At 42.1% G+C, this 20267-nt stretch overlaps 1 protein-coding gene across 3 annotated transcripts in view; it reads left to right on the plus strand.

The window, feature by feature from the left end:
- Positions 1–20267, plus strand: part of MKLN1 (muskelin 1) — a 95292-nt gene that overhangs the window by 52532 nt on the left and 22493 nt on the right. For all 3 annotated transcript variants that reach the window (XM_064656579.1, XM_064656581.1, XM_064656580.1), the window contains 3 exons: positions 14147–14359; positions 16114–16335; positions 17904–18033. In XM_064656579.1, coding sequence (XP_064512649.1) covers positions 14147–14359; positions 16114–16335; positions 17904–18033 — 565 coding nt within the window. The remainder of the gene's footprint in view (positions 1–14146; positions 14360–16113; positions 16336–17903; positions 18034–20267) is intronic.

The following is a 20267-nucleotide window of genomic DNA, read 5'->3' on the forward strand; positions in this document are numbered from 1 at the left end:
AAGGAGAACTGCTGAGCCACAGTCCAGGGGTTTGGTGACCTACTGAGATACAGTACTTGGAAGCCAGCAGTGGGTTGCTTTGTCTTTTTTTTTTTTTTTTTTTGTGTGTGTGTGTGTGTGGCTTTTTTGTTGGTGGTGTTTTTTTTATTCCCACACCAAAAAAATCTGGATAAAACCTGATTTAGAAATGAAAAGGTCAATCTCAAATGTTGAGAAGAAAATTCAAAAACAAAAACTCCAGATGTTTCTCTAATAGGGACATAAACTGTTCACAAACAATTTGCAAAAAGGAAATGTCTGTTGACGTGGAATTTTAAAAAATATTCAGGGTAGATTCCAGTAGAGCTTAATATTGCTGTTTTGTTGTATTGTACTGGTTCTGCTTCTGGCTCTTTTGTTCTAATTAATCAGTGACAGTGGTTAAATTAGGCATTCAATAATTAAGCTTGGGCAAGAACAGAATATGGTAAAAATTGCGTCTTATCCAGTGTTATTGTGGGGATAATGCACAGGAATGCTTTTGGGATAAAGGTACCAGAGCTTCTGTTGCAATGCATCTTGAAAAGGTTGTGTGACTTTAGTGAACACTTTTGCTGCTGTTTTTCAAAATTTGCCAGTGAGGTCTCTCTTTGTCACCTGTTGTTGCATTTGTCTTTTTTAACAGACCATCAAAGCTAATTTTCCATAACTCTTTTTCACAGAATCATTGAATAGTTTAGGTTGGAAAAGCCTTCTAAGGCCATCATCTCCAACTGTCAACCCAGCACTGCCAAGGCCACCACTAACCCATGTCCCCAGGTGCTGCATCCACATGGCTTTTAAATCCCTCCAGGAATGGGGACTCTGCCCCTCCCCTGGGCAGCTGTACCAGTGCTTGACAACCCTTTCAGTGAAGAATTTTTCCATTATATCCAATCTAAACCTCTTCTGGCACAACTTGAGGCTGTTTGCTGTTGTCCTGTCCCTTGTTCCCTGGGAGCAGAGCCTGACCCCCACCTGGCTCCCCCCTCCTGTCAGGGAGTTGCAGAGAGCAAGAAAGTGCCCTCTGAGCTTTCTTTTCTCCAGGCTGAGCCCTCCCAGCTCCCTCAGCCACTCCTCATCAGACTCATGCTCCAGACCTTCCTCAAGCCTGCATCTTTCCAAGGAGATGCTCCATGGAGCATCTCAGGACCTCTCAACTTACCCTCAACTTCTGTCTCCTCTGTGGCATCTGTGACAGCTCTCTGAATCAGTTGGCACGAGGCACAGCTAAAACATGTTTAGTTTGAGCCTTTAAAGGTTTTTACCCTGAACCAGGGGGAATGTTGTGACAAATGCCATTGTCTCTGAGGTTTATTAGAGGTTGTATATCAGCAGACCTTTTCAGGACTAGGAAATAAATAGTTTTGAAAAAAAAAAACACCTTGTCATTCCTTGGGCATTTTGATTCTAGGCCAGTGTCAGTTAATAGAGAAACTTAATGTGTGTGTTTTGGTGTCTAATATTTCTGGTTTCCAAGCAGCAACTTTCTCTTTTGAAGAGTAATTTAGTGAAATTCAGCACAAGAGGAGAGTTTTAAGTCTAGGAAAAACTTCCTTTGGTGTAAATTGATAATCATGTGGATTTTGAAATAGGATCAAAATGCTGAGGGATGTTGATGCCTCTGGAGATGAGATAAATGAGACTAAAGCAAGGATGATGTTGACATACTTTGTATGGCACTGCCATTCTTGTACCTTGTTTTAGGATTTCCTGGAGACAAGAGGTGAGGGCTCTCCCTTCAAACAGTGTCACTGCATCAACTGGTACCTTCTGTAGTGCTTTTTTGTAAATACAGTACATTGACTCATCCTCATTCTGGCTTCTTCAGAGGGAAGATCCAGCTCACAACTCAGCTCTCTGAAGGACATGAAAATTGTGTCAATGGGTTAAATTCAGGTGACACTGTGTTTCTCTCAAAAACTTCTAAGTGTTTTCTTGCCAAAGGTAGAAGTGAAGGTCTTGTCATGGTTTAAACTGCTTGAGAGGATAAATCTTTCCTCACAATGAAGGAAAGTGTAGGTCAACAAGTGCCTCCTGTTCAGTAGGTTCAAAATGATCTAGAAAATGGGTGTATTGTGAGGTGACAGTTTGCAGTGAACACCAAGTGCTTTTCCAGGATGCTGCAAGTAAAAGCTGACAAGTGTAGAAAGATCTAATGGCGAGAGCCGGGGGAAATTCAGCTGCTATTGTATTTCCAGTTAAATTTTCTCCAATCTCTGCATGCATTTCTGTACATTTGTTGACATGGATGAATTTACCCAAAGCTTTCAGTGTCATATTACCACAGAAGTAAGAGTTTGTGACTGATCTGTTGGGTGTGATGCAGCAATACATGAGCTTATCTGTGTCAGGCTTTTACCCTGTGCTGTTTTAAGTGTAGGAATTGAACTAGTCTCAAATATTGACTTCTTCCCACAGATGGTGATACAGTTTGGAAGACACTTTAAGTAACTTGAGGGTTTTTTGTTTCAAATATTGTGATGTTTCCGGACTCGAGATCTAATACACTGAGTGTGCCATGTCCTGCTGCTGAGCAGTTGCAGTTGTACAGATGCTCAGTTGAACGAGATGCCTGGTGCCACAAAAGCACATAGGGAGAAAGCAGCTGTCCCTGAAAGAAACTTGGATACTGCAGACATACCTCGGAGCCAACTTCCTAAATAGTGCAAATGCCTACAAAAGTAGGGACAAAGACGACAGATGCTGAAGTGAACCAAGTGAAAAGTATCCCAGGCTGATCCTAAATATCGCAGGCTAATGGCTTATTTTCCTCCCTGCTTAGTAGCATAATGGTTTTAGAATGTTCTAAGCCAGTATTCTTTCAAGAGAATGTTAGAGAGAGACTTTCAGATATGCCTGACTGACGTCTCCAGTGATTTCTACTTAGGCAGCCTAAAGCAAAAACACCCCGTTGAGGGAGCAGCACCTCAGTTTTTTATTTATTTATTTTGGAATAAACTTTTTGGAAAGGTTTTCACCTTTTAAAGATAACTTATGTGCTAATGCTACCTTATGTGCCTAAGGAGTTCTGTCCTCTTAACCCTAGTTTATTTGTGGTTTGTTTTTTTTTTTAACTCTGACATTTTTTTAGAGAAAAGATCATCCATATTTGAAAACAGCTCCAGGTCTTAAGTTATTCGGTTCCCTCACTTAGGTGCCTCTAGTTCTTGCTCCCAGCATTAAAAAAAGCCCAGAAAACCAGCCAAATTTCAGTTACTCCTCACACCAGGTGTTTAAATGAGTGGAGGTCCCTTTCCTCCACATGCTGATGTTGAAGTCACGCTCATGGAGAAAGGAGTATTAAATAAATGGATTATGCCTGGTGTTCTGGAGGTTGCACAACTCTGGCAGTCCCAGAACTTGTGTGTGCCAGTCTCCAGATTACATCTGAATTTCCAAGTCATCATAAAGCCTTCAGCTGCAAAGTAAAACTGCTTTTAGTCCTTGAAGTGAAGCGTCAGGCAGAGCTGATTTGTGGCATTTATGTCCTGATAAAAATCACCACTTCAGCTGCAGCTTATGATGAGTTTAATGCTCTGATCCCTGGTCTGGAATGGAACTTTATTTTACTTATGTGACTTTATTAGGACATTATTGCATCATCCTAATGCATATTGCAGTTCCCTGTAAATTGTAGATGAGGCAGTGTGCAGTCCTGCTCGGGTGGCTGTGGATCCATCTCAGGGAAGAGGACGTTAATCAAATGTTTGAAGTATTACAAAATTTTCAGGTGAACATTTAGTGAAGAGGTTGATACTGGTACGGGGAATTCTGATTTATATCCTTTTGGCTTTTGAAGACACAGAAATATGCACCTATAAGATGAACCAGCTGGAATCCCTGGACCCCAGCATTTCACACTGAAGGGATGAAGAAAAAGGATTTGAAAGAAACAGGAGAATATGTGGAGGTAGAAGGTGGGAGGAAAGCTTATTCTCTTGCCAGCAAAGTGAAAGTGGCTTCACACACCAGTAGACTTCACCTTGGGAATAGTCTCTTATTTCAGCTACACTGAGAGAGACTTTTGTTACATTAACACTCCTCAAGCTGTTCAAATACTGAAATCCCTAAAGAAATAGCAGTTACCCCAAGATGGTAACACAGGGGAAGCGGTCTCAAGTAGTAGCATTGACAAATCCTTCACTAAATTGTCTGCATAATTACATGCTTGAAAGTATAGTAAGTTTTCGTGGACCTTGCTACTGAAGCATTTCAGCCACTGGGTTTTGGAGCTAATTAGGGATTTGAGCTTTCTGGACTGTCTCGAGACTGGCAGAATGGATGGTGCATTGATGTGTTGAGTTCTCAGACCTACCTGAAAGAGCTTAGTGTGTTTAATAGGACTTAATCCTTGAATTTTCCAAGGCTTGTGTGTGATGGAGTTGTTATTGGTACATATTGATATGGTATTCAGGAACTGTTGGGCTCTAGGAGATTAAACAGGCACTTCTATGACTTTCTAACACCTTTGAGAGCAAACTACTCTCTGTCTTCACTTTGTCACAAACATCTGAGAGCCTGTGGCACTCAGAAGATTTAGACTTAGACTTTAATGTTTGTCTATCACCAGCTTTTCAAGGACAATTAATTAAAAAAGAAACCCAGACAACTTCCAAAATTGTAGCCTTGCTGCACCCTGATCTTTGTGGCTAAACAGTTTATAAAGGACTAGTTAATTGTTATCAGCCTGCTGGTCTGTGAGTGGGACTGAGTCTCAGCATCTGTGGAAAAATCTCTCTTGGCTGGACCTTTGCTGGCCATTGTTACTGGTAATGAGAGGACAGCGTGACCTTGTGGTTCATGCAAGAATGACCTCATTCAACATCCTGCCATTGTTAATGGGGTTAGTTAAACTGGGCACACGAGGGACGTTGTCCTGAGGGCCCATCTTGGAGCTGGTGAAACCTGTATTTCTCTAGTGGGTCATCCCTTAGATTTCATCAGTGTTGCTGAAAGCAAAGCTGAGCAGTTGATGTGGAGCAAACTGTGATTTACTTGATGAAATTTAAGACGTTATCATTTTTTTTCACATTTCACCAGTGTTAGCAGTGCTTGGTTTGCAGGTAAATTGTCCCTTCTGTTAGATATAGCACAGAATTTATGTCCTTCTGCTGCAAGGTTTCAGCTACTGCTCTTGTTTGCATTTGTAAGCTGAATCACTTAGTCTGGATGACTTTTGACTGTAAACTAAAGCCTAGACAAGACCTTCATACACATTCCTGTCTGTAGCCTTCTTCAAATAAATTAGAGTCACAGAATGGTTTGGATGGGAGGGACCTTAAAGATCACCCACTTCCACCCCTTGTCATAGGACAGGCACACCTTCCACTATCCTAGGTTGCTCCAAGCCCCATCCAACCTGGCCTTGAGCACTTCTAGGGATGGGGCAGCCACAGCTTCTCTGGGCAACCTGTGCCAGGGCCTCACCACCCTCACAGGGAAGAATTTCCTCCTAACATCTAATCTAATTGTCTCCCCTTTTAGGTTAAAACCATTCCCCTTTGTCCTATCACTATCTCCTTGTGTAAAAAGTCTCCCTCCATATTTTTTATAACCTCCCTTTAAGTTCTGAAGGACCACAAATTATTTCACACTATTTGCATACTTGAAGCTCTGGGAGTTTTTTCCCCTTTCCACTATTCCACTTGCTTGTAAGATGTCTTGGTTTACTGCAACATGAGATCCACGGTGTTATGCATTGCTGGAAGGCTTTGATGATGCCTTGGTGTGAGAGCAGAGGGCTCAGAAGGCCCAGGAATGTGGCTCCCTGCACTGGCATCACCTGCCAAAGTTGTTTCTGCAGAGTAGGTGAACTTGTGCAGTGCAGCTGTCAAAGGAGAATGTTGGTGCTGTGGAAAGCTCAGTTCTGAGGACACACTTTGTCTTTAGAGGTGCCTTGATCAGGGCACATCAGAAGCCAAAAGATCATGTGCTATTTCATTCCTTTATGAAAATACTCTGAAATGAGCTATTCCTGCAGGCAGGCTGGCAGGGAGGCTAAAAAATAACAATTTCATGGGAATAGAACATTAAACATCTCTCCGTTTTCATAGCAATGTTCATGTGCTGCACTGAGCCTGGGCCGTGATAAACCTGTGCTGATCCCTGAGGGATGGAGCAAACACTTGGAGTAAATTCTTACGTAGGACTGGAAGGGAAGGGCTCTCAAGGGTCATCAAATCCACCGCTGTCATAAGGATCGTGTCGTATGATCTCTGAGCCTGATCATTTGACTTATAAGCTCATTGAACCGTCTTTCAAAAATAGAACATCAGGCCATTTATTTTTTTAATTCTAATTTAAGCAGGGAAGGTCTCTCCGTGGAAGGCTCAGCTCAAGGCCACCAAGAATCAACAGTGAGAAATTAGGACTATCCCAAATGTGTGTGTGTGCTTTTATAGGGAGGAAGGAGGAAAAAAAAAAGCTTCATCCTGTTTAATTTTTTGTTTTGTTTTGTTTTCCCACCTTACAGAGATGTGCACACAAAACTGTGTGCTAAAAGCTGCCTCTGAGTTTAATCTGCTCCATCATGTCTGAGTCAGATGCCCAGAAAGGACTTTGCTGGTAAATCTATCCCGTGGCATCGCTGTAGGAGGGCACCCTTAAGCAGATTAGCCATAGCTCAAATACTGTGTCAACTGCCTGACCGAGGGTGGCTTCTCTGTCTTAGCTGTGGATAGACTTATTAATGGTTAATTATAACTTTTTTATATCCAAATCTAATATTTTCATTAAGACACTTAACTCTCTTGTGTGAGAAACTGTGTAAATCCATGACTTTCCAGTGCTGGTCCTGGGGAGTTTTAAGCGTCGTGGTTCTTAGCCAGTTCTGATGTATTTATTAGACTTCCCTAAATGTTTATTGGCAGAACATAGTTTACATGTAACAGGTTGCCCAGAGAAGCTGTGGCTGCCCCATCCCTGGAAGTGTTCAAGGCCAGATTGGATGGGGCTTGGAGAAACCTGGGATAGCGGAAGGTGTCCCTGCCCATGGCAGAGGGTTGGAAGTGGATGATCTTTAAGGTCCCTTCCAACCCAAAACATTCTAGGATTCTGTGATATTCTTGCCACTATTTATAAAGGTAACAGGTATTTGAAGGCTGCTGTACCTGCTATAAATAATATTCCTTGAGAACATGCAAGTTCATAGAATCCTACAATGGGGGGAAAAGAAGTCTTTACCAAGTTCAAGAAATTATGTTGGTCAATTGTGACCATTAACATTTATCATAAAATCACAGAATGGTTTGGCTTAGAAGGGACCTTAAATATCACAAAGTTCCAACCCCCTGCCATGGGCAGGGAAACCTTCCACTATCCCAGGTTGCTCCAAGCCCTTTCCAACCTGACTTTGAACACCTTCAGGGATTATTTGCAGAATAATTGCATGAACAGAGTGTACACTGTTCATGCTGTACAACAGCATCCAGAATATATTTTTTGGAGCTAAACTTCCATCTTATTCTCCTGGGAACATTTGAGGTCCCGGTTCAGCCCTTTGCAGCATCTACCTCATGTGACATCCGAAGCTTTTTGATTCTGGTGCTGGAGCTGTCAGGTTTTGGACATCAAATGAGATCAGGTGGCACTGATTTCTGCCAGCATACAGAGCAGGAAGCTGGGATGTGCTGTTTGTGGGAGGGTCTTGCCTGCCGAAGGAACCCTTAGAGATGGGTCTCAGCCCTGCCACGTGCCAGTGCTGGACTGCCCTGGTCATCAGCGTGGTTGTGATGCTCCTTTTGTGTGACTGAACATGCAGGACCCTCCTCCCTCTCCTGGCTTGGTGCTCCTGGCATGTGGTGGGTGATTTTGTGGGTGATAGGAAGAATATATCAGCTTCTGCTCCTTCTGCTTCATGGTGTGGGCTGATGGGCCATACAAATCCTCTATGCTACTGTAAAAACCCCAGTAGATAAAATGATTCTGTTATGTTTCTAGCACCCTTAGGTTATGAGAAACTTAAAATGCCTTCTGCGAGTAACTTGTATGTTGTGTATGGCTGCAGTTGTTTCCCTTGCTGAATTAAGTGCCCATCTAGAGCAAAGCAAGTCTTTGCTACAGCTCAGTTTAAACATTTTGGGAGAGCATTGGCTGAACACTGCCATTGATAAAGCACTAACAAGCTCTAATCTTAAAGCACATGGACTTGCATGAATACCAAGAATAATATGCATTTCCTTTCATTTTCAAGTTTGTGGGGAACTTTCCCTTTTTTTTTTCTTTTTTTTTTGGGGGGGGTGGAGGAGGATATGAATTATACTCTGAAACTAGGAAATGAGAGCAATTAATCTCTGCAGTTGTGTGTAGGCAGGAGGGACTATTTGTTGCATGACAGGCTGCTCTCAGGACTGGAAACAAAGTAGGTTGTTTGTGTCTTTTTATGTCCTCGTCCCAGTTTGCTTTAGGACAAGAGCATTTACTTCATGACGCTTATTTTTGAACTTTATACTGGAGGCAGTGTTCACATTCCACTCAGTCTTTTACAGGACCAAGAGCGGAGAATTAGTCAGCTGTTCTTTGTTTTTATTTCCCTGACTCTTGAACACGGTCCAGGCTTGCTCCTGAGGTTTTTCATCTGGATTGGTCTGAATAAAACAGATTTTTCTTGCAACTGAAAACCCTTTATTTGCAAAAGGTTATGATAACCAAAAGAAGCCAAGCTCCCCCAGTATTTGTTTGGGAGGGTGGGATGGGGAGTGGAACTGGTTCCCTGAGGTCATGTTCACATTAGAGGAGGTTCATAGGACATTTATTTAAAAACAAACCAAAAAAATAAAAGCTATCATGTTTGTGCCTTAGCAGAGCATGCCATGATGCTGTTGCTAAGATGATGCCTGCTGATTCTGGCATAAAGAGTGATTTGAGCAGCCCCTGCCCTAAGGAACCGAGTCCCAATCCTTTCTCTCCTGTATAGGAACAAATCAATTATTCTAAGGAGGCAGTGTTGTCTCTTGCTGCTGTTGTGTTGCTTTTTGAAAACGTTTTGTAAGTTAGTCCTTAAGTGGGATAATTGCTTTCAGCATTTGCAAGTTAAATGAAGAAAGCTCTAATTAGATTTTATAAAGTGGCTTAGCATGTTGAGAAGGCTTTTCATAAAGTATACTGTGTATTCACTTGGCGTTGCACAATTGAATTTCGTGTAGCACTGACGAAACCTAAAAATCCTATTTGGCCCTGGGTGCTTAAAGGATTGAAAGCCTGTCTTAAGTACTCCTGGCTACACAGACTCTCTTCCTTTCCTCACCATCCCACCCTCATCAGGGCCTCATCTGTGTTTTAGAGACCAGAGGAGTTGCGTCAAGACCAACCTGTTTGAGGAAGAGCATCAGAGCAGGGCATAAAGCTTGGGATTTTGTGGCACTTCCAAAGGGGGCTGTGGCACTTGCTGTTTAATCTGTCTTAGCTGTTATTGTGCTGTGCTGATTGTATGGTGGGGCTGGGTGGCACAGAGCCACTTTGTTCAGGTTAGTCCTGGCTCCGTGTGGGCACTTATTGAGTTCCCCAGAAACCCAGCAGTGCCTGTGCTCAGTAGTTTTTGGTATTGTTTGGTGTCCTGTAGGTTAGAAATGTGATATGCTAATGCTTTCCTGCTGCTATCCCAGCCTTGGCAGCAGCAGAGGCACTGGCCAAGGCAGCCTAACACATTGCTTGCCACCTGAATAAGAACTTAGCCTAGTCACAAGCCTCTTTCACGTGTGGTTTCTGCAGTGTGTGTGTGCCAGGAGCTTCCTGATGAGAATTGGAAGGAGTCCCCCAAGCTGGTGTTTGTTCAGGTCCTTTGGGCACTGTTGCTGGATGTGGCTTTAACTAGAGTCTGTTTTATTGAAGATGAGCTCTGGGAAGTAACATCTCTGCTACCTCAGTCAGTCAGGTCACAAAGCTTCATCTGCAAAAGTGTGGGTTCCACATGTGAACAACTTTGAAAACAGTTTGAAGAAACCAGATCTAAAGAAAAGTACTTAATTATAGAATCATCGAATGGTTTGGGTTGGAAGGGACCCTAAGGATTATCTTGTTCCAACTCCCTGCCATGGGCAGGGATACCTTCCACTATCCCAGGTTGCTCTGAGCCCCATCCATCCTGGCCTTGGACACTTTCAGGGATGGGGCAGCCACAGCTTCTCTGGGCAATTGCCCAGTTCCTATGTTGTTTGGGTCCTGAGTAGGACTTTCACCAAAATACCCAAGTCATTGCAGTCTACCACAGATAAATAGCAACTAGTCAAAACTGTGATTTACCTTCTGCTCTGCTTGAGAAGACTTGGGTGTGTTTAATATTTTCTTGTGGTTACAAGCATGCAGGTAAAAATGTCTGTATTAGCTGCAAACATGTTTGGAAATGAGTATGTTTAGAGGAGTAACAAGTACAGTAGGTACTTTTTGTGTATCTGCAGGGTTTTTTTGGGTGATAAGGCCTGAATGTGAAGAAGGGTATAGAGATCTCTAGTAAGATCCACTCATCTTGGGACATCTATTCATGGGTTGTCACCAGCCACCATCCTGGCAAGGGGGACAAAAGGTGGTTCTCCTGCTCTCTCACTAGTTGATCTCTTCAGCTGTAGGTTAGAGTGAGTCATCTCTGTCATGGGCCATTCTTCTCACTTGTTGCTTTTAAAGGGTCACTTGTGGAACCAACAAACTTTCCCATTTGGATTTGGTGGGACGCTCTGTCCATGACAAGCTGTGGCAGTGTGTTCTTTGTCCAGACAGACTGCTCTTGTAACCACATGGAGTGACACGTCTTTGGATGAACATTCACAGCCACCCACAGGCACTTGATTCACGCAACCACATGTGCCCTGAAGTGTTTTTAGTCATTTGCAGTGTCTCTGTAAATGGACTCTGTGTACCCCTTTGAAGTATGTTCGTACTACAAGGACTTCCATGGTTGAGTAGTTCTCAAGTGAACACAGATTTGGCCTTTCCCCTCTTCTGCCTCAAATGTCAAACCAACGTGTACCACTGTTGATGGACTTATTTACTCATACTAGTAAACCTGTAGGTTCAGTAGGAAACTTTTGACAGGTTCCATGTGATGTGGTGAGTGGTGTGCAGGCAGAACTTCAGTTTTCTTTGAGAACAGATTTTGAATTGGATGAAGTTTTCTTTATTACAAGAGGTAGTTCACACTATGGCAGGCTCTGTTCTTGAGTGAACTCGAGCTGATGAAGTTTGATGAAATGATCAATCTTAAAACCTTAATAGCCCTTTAAAAAGGGAGCTGTTACGGTGTGAGATGTGGTGTGGATATAATTCAAGAAAGTAGGTATTTATCCTTGATTCTTCTCTCATTTTAGTGTAGTCTTAGGAAATTCTTTTTTTTGTATACTTGGTGTAGCAACTGTGGTGTCGTTGCCAATGGCTTGAAACGGGTATTGTGTGTGAAGTGTCTCAGCCTCATGTCTGTACTCAGACAAATTTGGGTTGATGATGCAGCTTTTCTTGGCAAGGCAGGTCTCAAATGGCTAAATTGGAGATTTATTCTTCAAACAGCCAAAGAACGCTATTTGAGCAAGTTGGGGAGAATTTACTTTAGTACACAAAGGAGGTGAGGGAGTAGGGGATGATACTTAAATCATCTGGTTCAATTAAAAAACTGCAGTGACCTGACAGAGGGTCAGAAAGCACAGGTGGGTCTTCACATTTCACCTACAGGGCAGCTGTGCCAAGGCAAGTATGTGCTGGCTGGCAGAGGGCTGGTGCCATATCCTTCAGTGTCCCAGCTTGCAGGGCTTGGGATGGACTTTGCATACTGGGGTGACCTATTTGTGAGTCAGGGGCAGCCTTGGTGAATACACAAATTGGTGCTTCTCATGCAGAGAAACTCCCCCGTGTGTTTGGAACAGGGTCCTCTGGAAGGTACTATTTTATATTTTCTAGTAACAAAGTAAATTATGTTGTTGCCTTCCCTATCATCTTCCATGTGACCAAAGGCAATGAATGAGCTATTGCTGCATTTCAGGATTTTATGGTACTATTTCACTGCTATCAGTACTCTTTTTTTCTTTTCTTTTTCAGAAAAGAAAATTATCTTAATTACCATGAAGTAACTAATCCTCAGAGCTGTAATCATTGCTGACATAATGCTTCATATTTACAAAATATGAACAATTCAGTTCACCTCTTCACTTTGTCTTTTGAGCTATTGTAAACAGTTTCCTGGAACCATTGTTTAATTGAGAAATTGAATTCTGTAAGATGAATAGTAAAGGCTTTTGACTACAGAGATGTAATGCTTCCTTTCAAGTTTTATCCAATTTAGTGATGCACGTTCCATCAGCATACTTTAAATTTCAGTAGAATTGTTGGAGTGAAATGGTACAATTATGAAGATACATTTTTTTCATAAATCAGTAGTTGGGAGAACATGGAACAAATATTCTGCTGATTATTTGTTGTGGCTTTACGTTTCCTAATAAATGGTGAATTGCTACATGTTTGCCTACTTGTATAATCTTTATTTTTTCTGTAGTTTTTAATAGATTATTTTTATAGAACGATAGAACAGTTTAGGTTTGAAGGGACCTTAAAGATGATCCAGTTCCAGCCCCCCTGCCATGGGCAGGGACACCTTCCACTATCCCAGGTTGCTCCAAGCCCTGTCCAACCTGGCCTTGGACACTTCCAGGGATTCAGGGGCAGCCACAGCTTCTCTGGGCAACCTGTGCCAGGGCCTCACCACCCTCACAGGGAAGAATTTCTCCCCAATATCCAGTTTAGCCCTGCCCTCTGTCAGTTTGAAGCCCCTTGTCCTGTCACTCCATCCCTTGTCCCAGGTCCCTCTCCAGCTCTCTTGGAGCCTCTTTAGGTCTTGGAAGAGACACTCATAGGTCTCCCTGGAGCCTTTTATTCTCCAGGTGAACACTCCTAGCTCTCCCAGCCTGGCTCCAGAGGAGAGGGGCTCCAGCCCTCAGAGCATCTCTGTGGCTTCCTCTGGACCCAACCCAATCAGGTCCATGTCCTTCCTATGCTGTTGGAGCCCAGAGCTGGAGGCAGCTCTGCAGGTGGGGTCTCACCAGGGCAGAGTAGAGTAGCAGAATCCGCTCCCTCTACCTGCTGATCACACCTTTTGGTCTTTCATACTTCAGTCCTCTGCACTTCTTACCTTCCTTTGTCACTTCAAATCTTCCCCGTGTTCATGTTGGTTTCCAGACTCTCAGGTCAGCCAGCCTTGTTCTGGCATCCTGGTTTGTGAAGTGCCAAAATTATACAAAGTAAGCCTAAATAAACTATGGAACTGATCTGTACTCCTGATGCCATGTTTTTCTTTTGTCCGATATTTTGCAAGTAAGGCTCTGCACATCTTGATTTCCAGTATTTTTGAGTACCAGAATATCACTCCTCATGCTTCAAGATAAGTGTATGAAGGCCCTTAAAATTAGATTTGGGAGCAGAAAGGTCACTGCCCAGTACTGTGTATCATCATCATAATGTCATTGAATAAATCACTCCTTGATTTAACTTGAGCACTCCTGGGTGGATTAGCCTGTAATAATTTGCCAGGGGCATTCTCTGTGTTTCTCTTGAAGACCATGACTCAGGGCAGCTTTGCTTACCGTGGGAAACTTTCTTTTGGTTGGAGGCTGGAAGGGCCATATCTATTTGTGAAGGACAGGGAGTGCTTTTGTTACCTTCCCAGACCCATTATGGGATGTGATTGCTTGTGGGAGTGTCTGCTTATGATCTGTTAGAAAACAGCCTATTAATAAAACAGAGGCTCTTGTAATAGAGCACTTCTTAATCTTCTTCCTGTGTGGTTATTTATAGGCTGTGACATCTTAATTGGCCTCTCATGTGCATCAACTTCTGTTACTTTAAAAGTTCAAGTAGCTTTCACAGGCCTCTGAGAATCACTTCTGGAGGAAACTTTTCTAAGGAATCTGACAAAAAAGATCCAAGTCACAAGTCTGTTGTGACAAGTGCATTAAGGTTTTTGCTCGTGTCTTTCTAAATGACAAATAATGGGATGTCTTCTTATAGTTACTTATGTATTAATCCTGTCTTTGATTACAAGCAGATTTTCCTGAGTTCTAGTTGCTGATAATACGTATTTACCCTTAGTGACCTCCCCGGAGCAATATTAAATCTATCATTGCCTGATTTTTGTGATCTTGTTCTCTCTTAGAGTGGTCCCAGTGCCAGATCTTGTCACAAGATGTGCATTGACATCCAGCGAAGGCAGATCTACACGCTGGGCCGTTATCTGGATTCCTCCGTGAGGAACAGCAAGTCCCTGAAAAGTGACTTCTATCGCTACGACATTGACACCAACACTTGGATGTTACTGAGCGAGGACACTGCAGCTGATGGAGGCCCCAAGCTGGTGTTTGATCATCAGGTCAGCCACACTCACACTCCTCCTGCAAGGTCTCGGTGCTGGAGAGTCAGTTTTGATCTGTGATTTAGAAGTGCTGCACCAGGTAACCCAGAGAAGGGGTGAGGAGGGTGTGACGTGCCCTCAGTTAAATTCTAACAGCATTGCTGTTGAATGCTGGTATTCTCATCAAACTGAGTCAGAAGAATCATAAAAACCTTTGCAAACAAATCCGTTTTATTAAGACACGTTTTATTAAAGCTCAAAGCACGATTCATCTGGTTTTAATCAGCCTCCTTGAGCTGGGTTTGCAGATCTGCCTTCTCCAGGCCATTGGGGAGCAACTTGGAAAGCTGTGCTTGGTACCTTTGGAATAATATTCCAAGCTGGCTGCTGGAATGAGGCCAGCACAAGAGCAGGATTCCTTAAAATTTGGTTATTCCTTCAAATTAAGTTATGTGCTTGCTTTGTCATGACTGAAACACCTTAGAGGAGTGGCTGCTAATCCCTTAAAAAGCCACACCTGTCCACGTGTGCAGACTGACAACTGCTTTACTTATGTTGTGCTTTCACTGGCTTTTGTCTACTGGAAAAAGGTATTTTGTTCTCAATTGATTTTGTTATAAAGCATTGCCAAGAAACAGCACATCAGGGCTCATTTTTAAGGCAGCCCAAGATGTGTTTTATTGGTGCTGGCTGTTTTGTAACCAAAGCTGTTGTTTGCCAGCACAATGTGCCTTTCTGCTGACACCGAAAATTAAAGATACGCCATGTCTGCAGAACAAAAGCCAATCAGTCTTTCTGTTCTATTAATAACGAGTACCAGTCTCCAGGTGTTGGGGAAGAGGCACAAGGAAATTGTCAGCTGGCAAGGCCACTCTGGGTACCTTGTTTGTCTCCTGAAATGGTTCCTTTTTTCCCTTTGCCGTCTCCTGTGTCCTCACTAAATTCTTTATCAATCTGCAGCTCTTCCTCTCCTCTCCCTCAGCACCTACTGCGATAGCAGTTTTTATTTAACCTTCAAAAATGTGCTGCACTAGAGGTGTTTTGTGTAGGCTTTGCTGAGTAGCATCTCTATCTTACTGTAATCTTGTCTGTTGGTTTGCTTCCCCCCCCCTCTGCTGTTTTGTAATGCTCTGTCTGAAAAACATCACCTGGAGTCAGGGAGTTTGGTTTGATTTGTGCTGCAGTGCTTTTCTTGTGTGCCATAAACTTAAGTCAGACTTGGGGGTAAAACATATTTCTGCTGCAGTCCCATCAGGAATCTTTGGCTGGGTTTATGCCCCTTTGTGTTCAGGTAATGGGGGTAACAGTAAAAGTGTGCTGGGGATGGAATCAGAGTAACAAATCACAGGCTGATTTTTGCGTTGACCAAGTGGTGGGCACTGAATTAGCAGGGATTTTGAATTTTTCCCTGGCACAGCCATTGCCAAAGGTGATATTCTGTTAACTCTCTGGCTGTGGATTCTTGTGAAACACTCTAAAATATTTTTCCCTGAAATCAGCAGCTAGAGATAAGTTTTCGTAGGTGATAAAGGGTACACTTATTTTTTTTTTCCTTATTAAACAGCACATAGAAATTACATTTTAAATTAATCTTATGAGATTGATACCTGACGACCATGCAGATGTGTGTTCTTCCCTGTTTGTTGGAGGCTCAGGAGATGTGCAGAGCGCTAACTTAGGTGTGGCTTGCAGGAGAGGAATGTTTAATCTTAAACCTCAGAGTGTTGAAGTTTCAATGTGCTGGCTTAAAACTGCTTCTCTGGTCCTTGCAGATGTGTATGGATTCTGAAAAACACATGATCTATACCTTTGGAGGCCGAATCCTGACCTGCAATGGCAGTGTGGATGACAGCAGAGCCAGTGAGCCACAGTTCAGTGGGTTGTTTGCTTTCGACTGCCAATGCCAGACGTGGAAACTTCTGCGAGAGGATTCCTGCAATGCTGGACCCGAGGATATCCAGTCCCGGATAGGACACTGTATGTTGTTCCATTCTGTAAGTATCCACGCCCTGCTTTGACTGATGATGCCTGACTTTTAAGGAGAACATCTGTTTTTGATTTTTCTTGCAAATTTGAAGCTCTTTAATCGTCTGAGGGGTGTGTTGTCTCACTCAGTTCTGTGTTCTGGACATTCTGGTGCTGCTTCGGTAAGTGCAGGAGGTACTAATTCAAATCTTGGGGCTTTCATGAGTTCAGCTGAGTAATATTTTAAGTAGAAAACAAGGTGAGTTTTAATGAGTTAATTTTAGTGGAATAATAGTAAATAGTCCCGAAGGCTATGGTTAAATTTGACTTAAAGAATTGCTCTTTTTAAGTTGGTAGAGCAATTTAAAAGCTTCTGGTCTAATAGATACTCTTACTGGAATGGGACTTAGTAGGTGTGCATCGAGTTGCACAGGCCTCACAGCCCATGGTGCTGAGCACTCTGCTGCAGTTTGTTGTCCTGAGCAGCTGTTGACAGCTGGGCACAGATGGAATAACGGGCACTTCATCCAGAGCCTGATGGAAAAGCAGAGGAGTTGGTGGGATGGGGTGTGTATAGCATTTTATTTAGTATTAGGCATTAAACCCCACCTTCCATTACCTTTCCAGCTGTGTTCATCAACCACATGTTTATTTAAGAGAAGAGAGTTAAAGAGGAGAATTCAGGAGATGAGAATTAAAATTAATGTTGTGACATTATTTACTGATACCACCAATTCAAAACCCACCAATTTGAAGAAATTACTGAATTTGTTTCTCTTTCCCTTTCCAATGAAAGATCAGAATTTTTAGAGTGAATACTGGGCTTTCAGAGCCTTCAATTTTATTTTGGTTTTGAATAGCTCTTTAAAATCTGATGAAAAACATATTGCAACACAAAATTCTGCACAGGCACCTGAGAATCTTTCCAGTGTGTGTCTGTGATAAATGTAAGAATACTGGTTTCTGTAAGCACAGGTCGTGGAAGTTTAAGTCCTTTTCTGTTTTCTCAACCATTTGAAAGAATAATAATCTGCCTCTTACAGACTTTCCACTTGGCAAACTTGAAAGAAGTAATAAACCTGTTATTCTTGGCTTTCTGCTTGCCATTTGCCTGTTGTGAACTTAGTAATGTACTGGTACCTGGAGGGTTTCTCCTACAGTCTATCTCTTGTTCCTGTCCTGTTTTTAACAGTGAAATTATGATCTGATGGGTTTTAGACACAGGGACTGTTAATTCTTTAATATTAAACTTGAAAGGTGAACTGGTGTTTTAATGTTCTGGAGTTAAAGCTAGATGAGGCAGGGCTACAGTAGTTACAATGATTTTTAAACTTAGAAGAAACATCTCTATTCTTCTTTGATTCATTGATTGCTGCCCCATCCCTGGAAGTGTCCAAGGCCAGGTTGGACAGGGCTTGGAGCAACCTGGTGTGGTGGAAGGTGTCGCTGCCTATGGGAGGGGATTGGAACTGTGTGATTTCGAAGGTCCCTTCCAAGACAGACCATTCTGTGATTTTATGATTAATGGTCACAGTTGACCAACATAATTCCTTGAATTTTGTAAAGACTTTTTCTTTTTTCCCCCCCTTCATTCCAGAAAAATCGCTGCTTGTACGTGTTTGGTGGCCAGAGATCAAAGACTTACTTGAATGACTTCTTCAGCTATGATGTGGACAGTGACCACGTGGACATTATATCAGATGGCACGAAGAAAGATTCAGGGATGGGTAAGAGGAGATCTTCATAAGCATTTCTTTCCATTGGTACAAATGAGAAATAAGTTGTGAAAGGTGAAATATTGTAAAAGGAGAAATATATAGGTGAGAGGCCAGGTCCAGTGTCTTGTGGGATCAGGTTGGCATCCTTAACTAGCCCTCCATACCCAAGTAAACTCCACAGTATTTAGGTTAAACTTATGCCAGCTCTTCTGTCCTTTCTGTCATTTGACACTCACCACCTTCAGCTCAATACAAATAATTGATGCATGAAACCATATAGCACCTCAAAAGAATAAAAAAACAAACAAAACAAAGAGCAAAATAAGAATTAAAAATACCTCTTGAAACTCTAGCAAAGACCAAAAAAAAAAAAAAATTGAAAGAAGTTTTTTCTTTAAATCTGGAAAGGAGAAAGTAAATCTTTATTTTTCTGTTTTCGCTAAGTGAGAGATACCATAAAATCTGCTTGGTTTGAGATGCAGAAAGGCAGAGAGGATGCTCAGAGACAGAGAATTGGAGGGACAGAAGTTCTTTGGCTGACAGGAGCTGACCAGAAAGAGGAGACTAACCTGTTGTCCTGTTACATTTGTAACAAATATCAGGAAGTGCCAAAAAAAAAAAAGGTAGGAGGAGGGAGCAAGGCTTCAGCTCTGTTTGGTTCATACCACTGGAGCTGTATACCCCAGGCAGAGTTCTGTATGACAGAAATCTTTTAGAAACACCCAAAAGGCCTGTAACATAACCATAAAGAACTGATTTTATACCTTTTCTCCTCAAATGACAGAGAAAAATGTTCTTGTTTCTTCAAAAAGGATTTCTGCTTGTATAAACACATCATTTTCCTGTTACAAATACCCTGATTTTCATCATACAACTCAGAATTTGAAATTGGAGTCTCACTGTGTACTACCATGGGAGTATTTCTCAATATTATTTATATTCAGTCCTGATCTTGTTTTCTCTTCTCCCAGTTACCAAAATCCCAGGAAGCTAATTTATCTTGAATTTAGGCTGCCTTCCTTCTTCTGATCAGGCTTCATTTTTAGCAAGTAATTTTGCTGAATGTTTGAAGTGAATTATTGATGGTTACGAGTTATTGTTTGCTTGTTAATCTAGTTATGGCAACAAGGGAGAAAAGTACCCAAGCTCTTATTCTCTGGAGTCATTTATTTACTTGAGTGCTTCCAAGAAGGAACCAGCTTGGATTGTTGACAATCTCCTTTATTCAGGTGCCTGCGTGTTGCCTGATGCTGCTCCACACACACCCACGCACTGTTTGTTATCCTCAGAGCTTTTAAAGAATTGATTTTTTTTTTTCCAGGAAATTGCCAGCATTCTGCCATTTTGATCTTGTCAAACTACATTTCTTCGTAGCCAGAAGCCTTAAAACACGTGGCTTTAAGCTGACACCTGTGTCTGCTTCAGATTTTAAAGATACTGAGCTTGTCTTAACAGCTGGAGAAGACACTGAGCTCTGCTTTTCAGAGTATATGAACTGCAAGGCTCAGCTGAGTAAGAGAGACTATAATTTTTAGCCCTCCTCCCCATTCCCACAGGCCCTGAAGTGGTGAATAGAAGATCTTTTTTTGTTTTTGGTAAGAAAATGACTCATTGGACATAATTCACGAGTCGATCTCTCAGTTTACTGTTCTCCTGTGTGCAGGGAGTAAACAAACAGATCTGAACATTTCCATTGCTTTTGAAAGGAAATGCTGGAATAATTTGCATTTTAACAGGAAGGGAACAAAATGCTTGCTACGTTCAGACAGCAAATGTTGACAGCACTGTTTTCACCCCAAAAAAGCAAGTCTTTATCGTGCTCTTGTTAGGTACTGATGCACCATTTTGATCTGTCTGAACAAAGTGATTCCCTGCCTGGTCGCTGTGAAGTTTTAAGCTGCTCGGTGTGATGAGTCAAGTTGAGGATGCCTGACCTAAATGTTCCTATAAAGTCCCATGATTACATTTTGTTCCTGGCTCACATGTGGCATTCAGTTCTATTCTTAGTTGAGCTATTTTGATTTTTACCCTTTCTAAAAGAACCTAATTGTGCATTTGTTCGAGTATCTCTTGGAGTAGTGAGAAGATTTTATTAAAAGTAGTAAAACGTATCACTGAGGATTATCAGTAACATAGAGTTGTTGCAATGCTATAAAACTGTGGTGATGATGTGTTGGTTTTGCTGCTCTCATCTTCTGGATGAGAGATTTATGCTGTTTCTTTTCTTTTGTTTTTGCCTGTGA

Source organism: Pseudopipra pipra, chromosome 5 (assembly GCF_036250125.1).
Source record: "Pseudopipra pipra isolate bDixPip1 chromosome 5, bDixPip1.hap1, whole genome shotgun sequence".
NCBI lineage: Eukaryota > Metazoa > Chordata > Aves > Passeriformes > Pipridae > Pseudopipra > Pseudopipra pipra.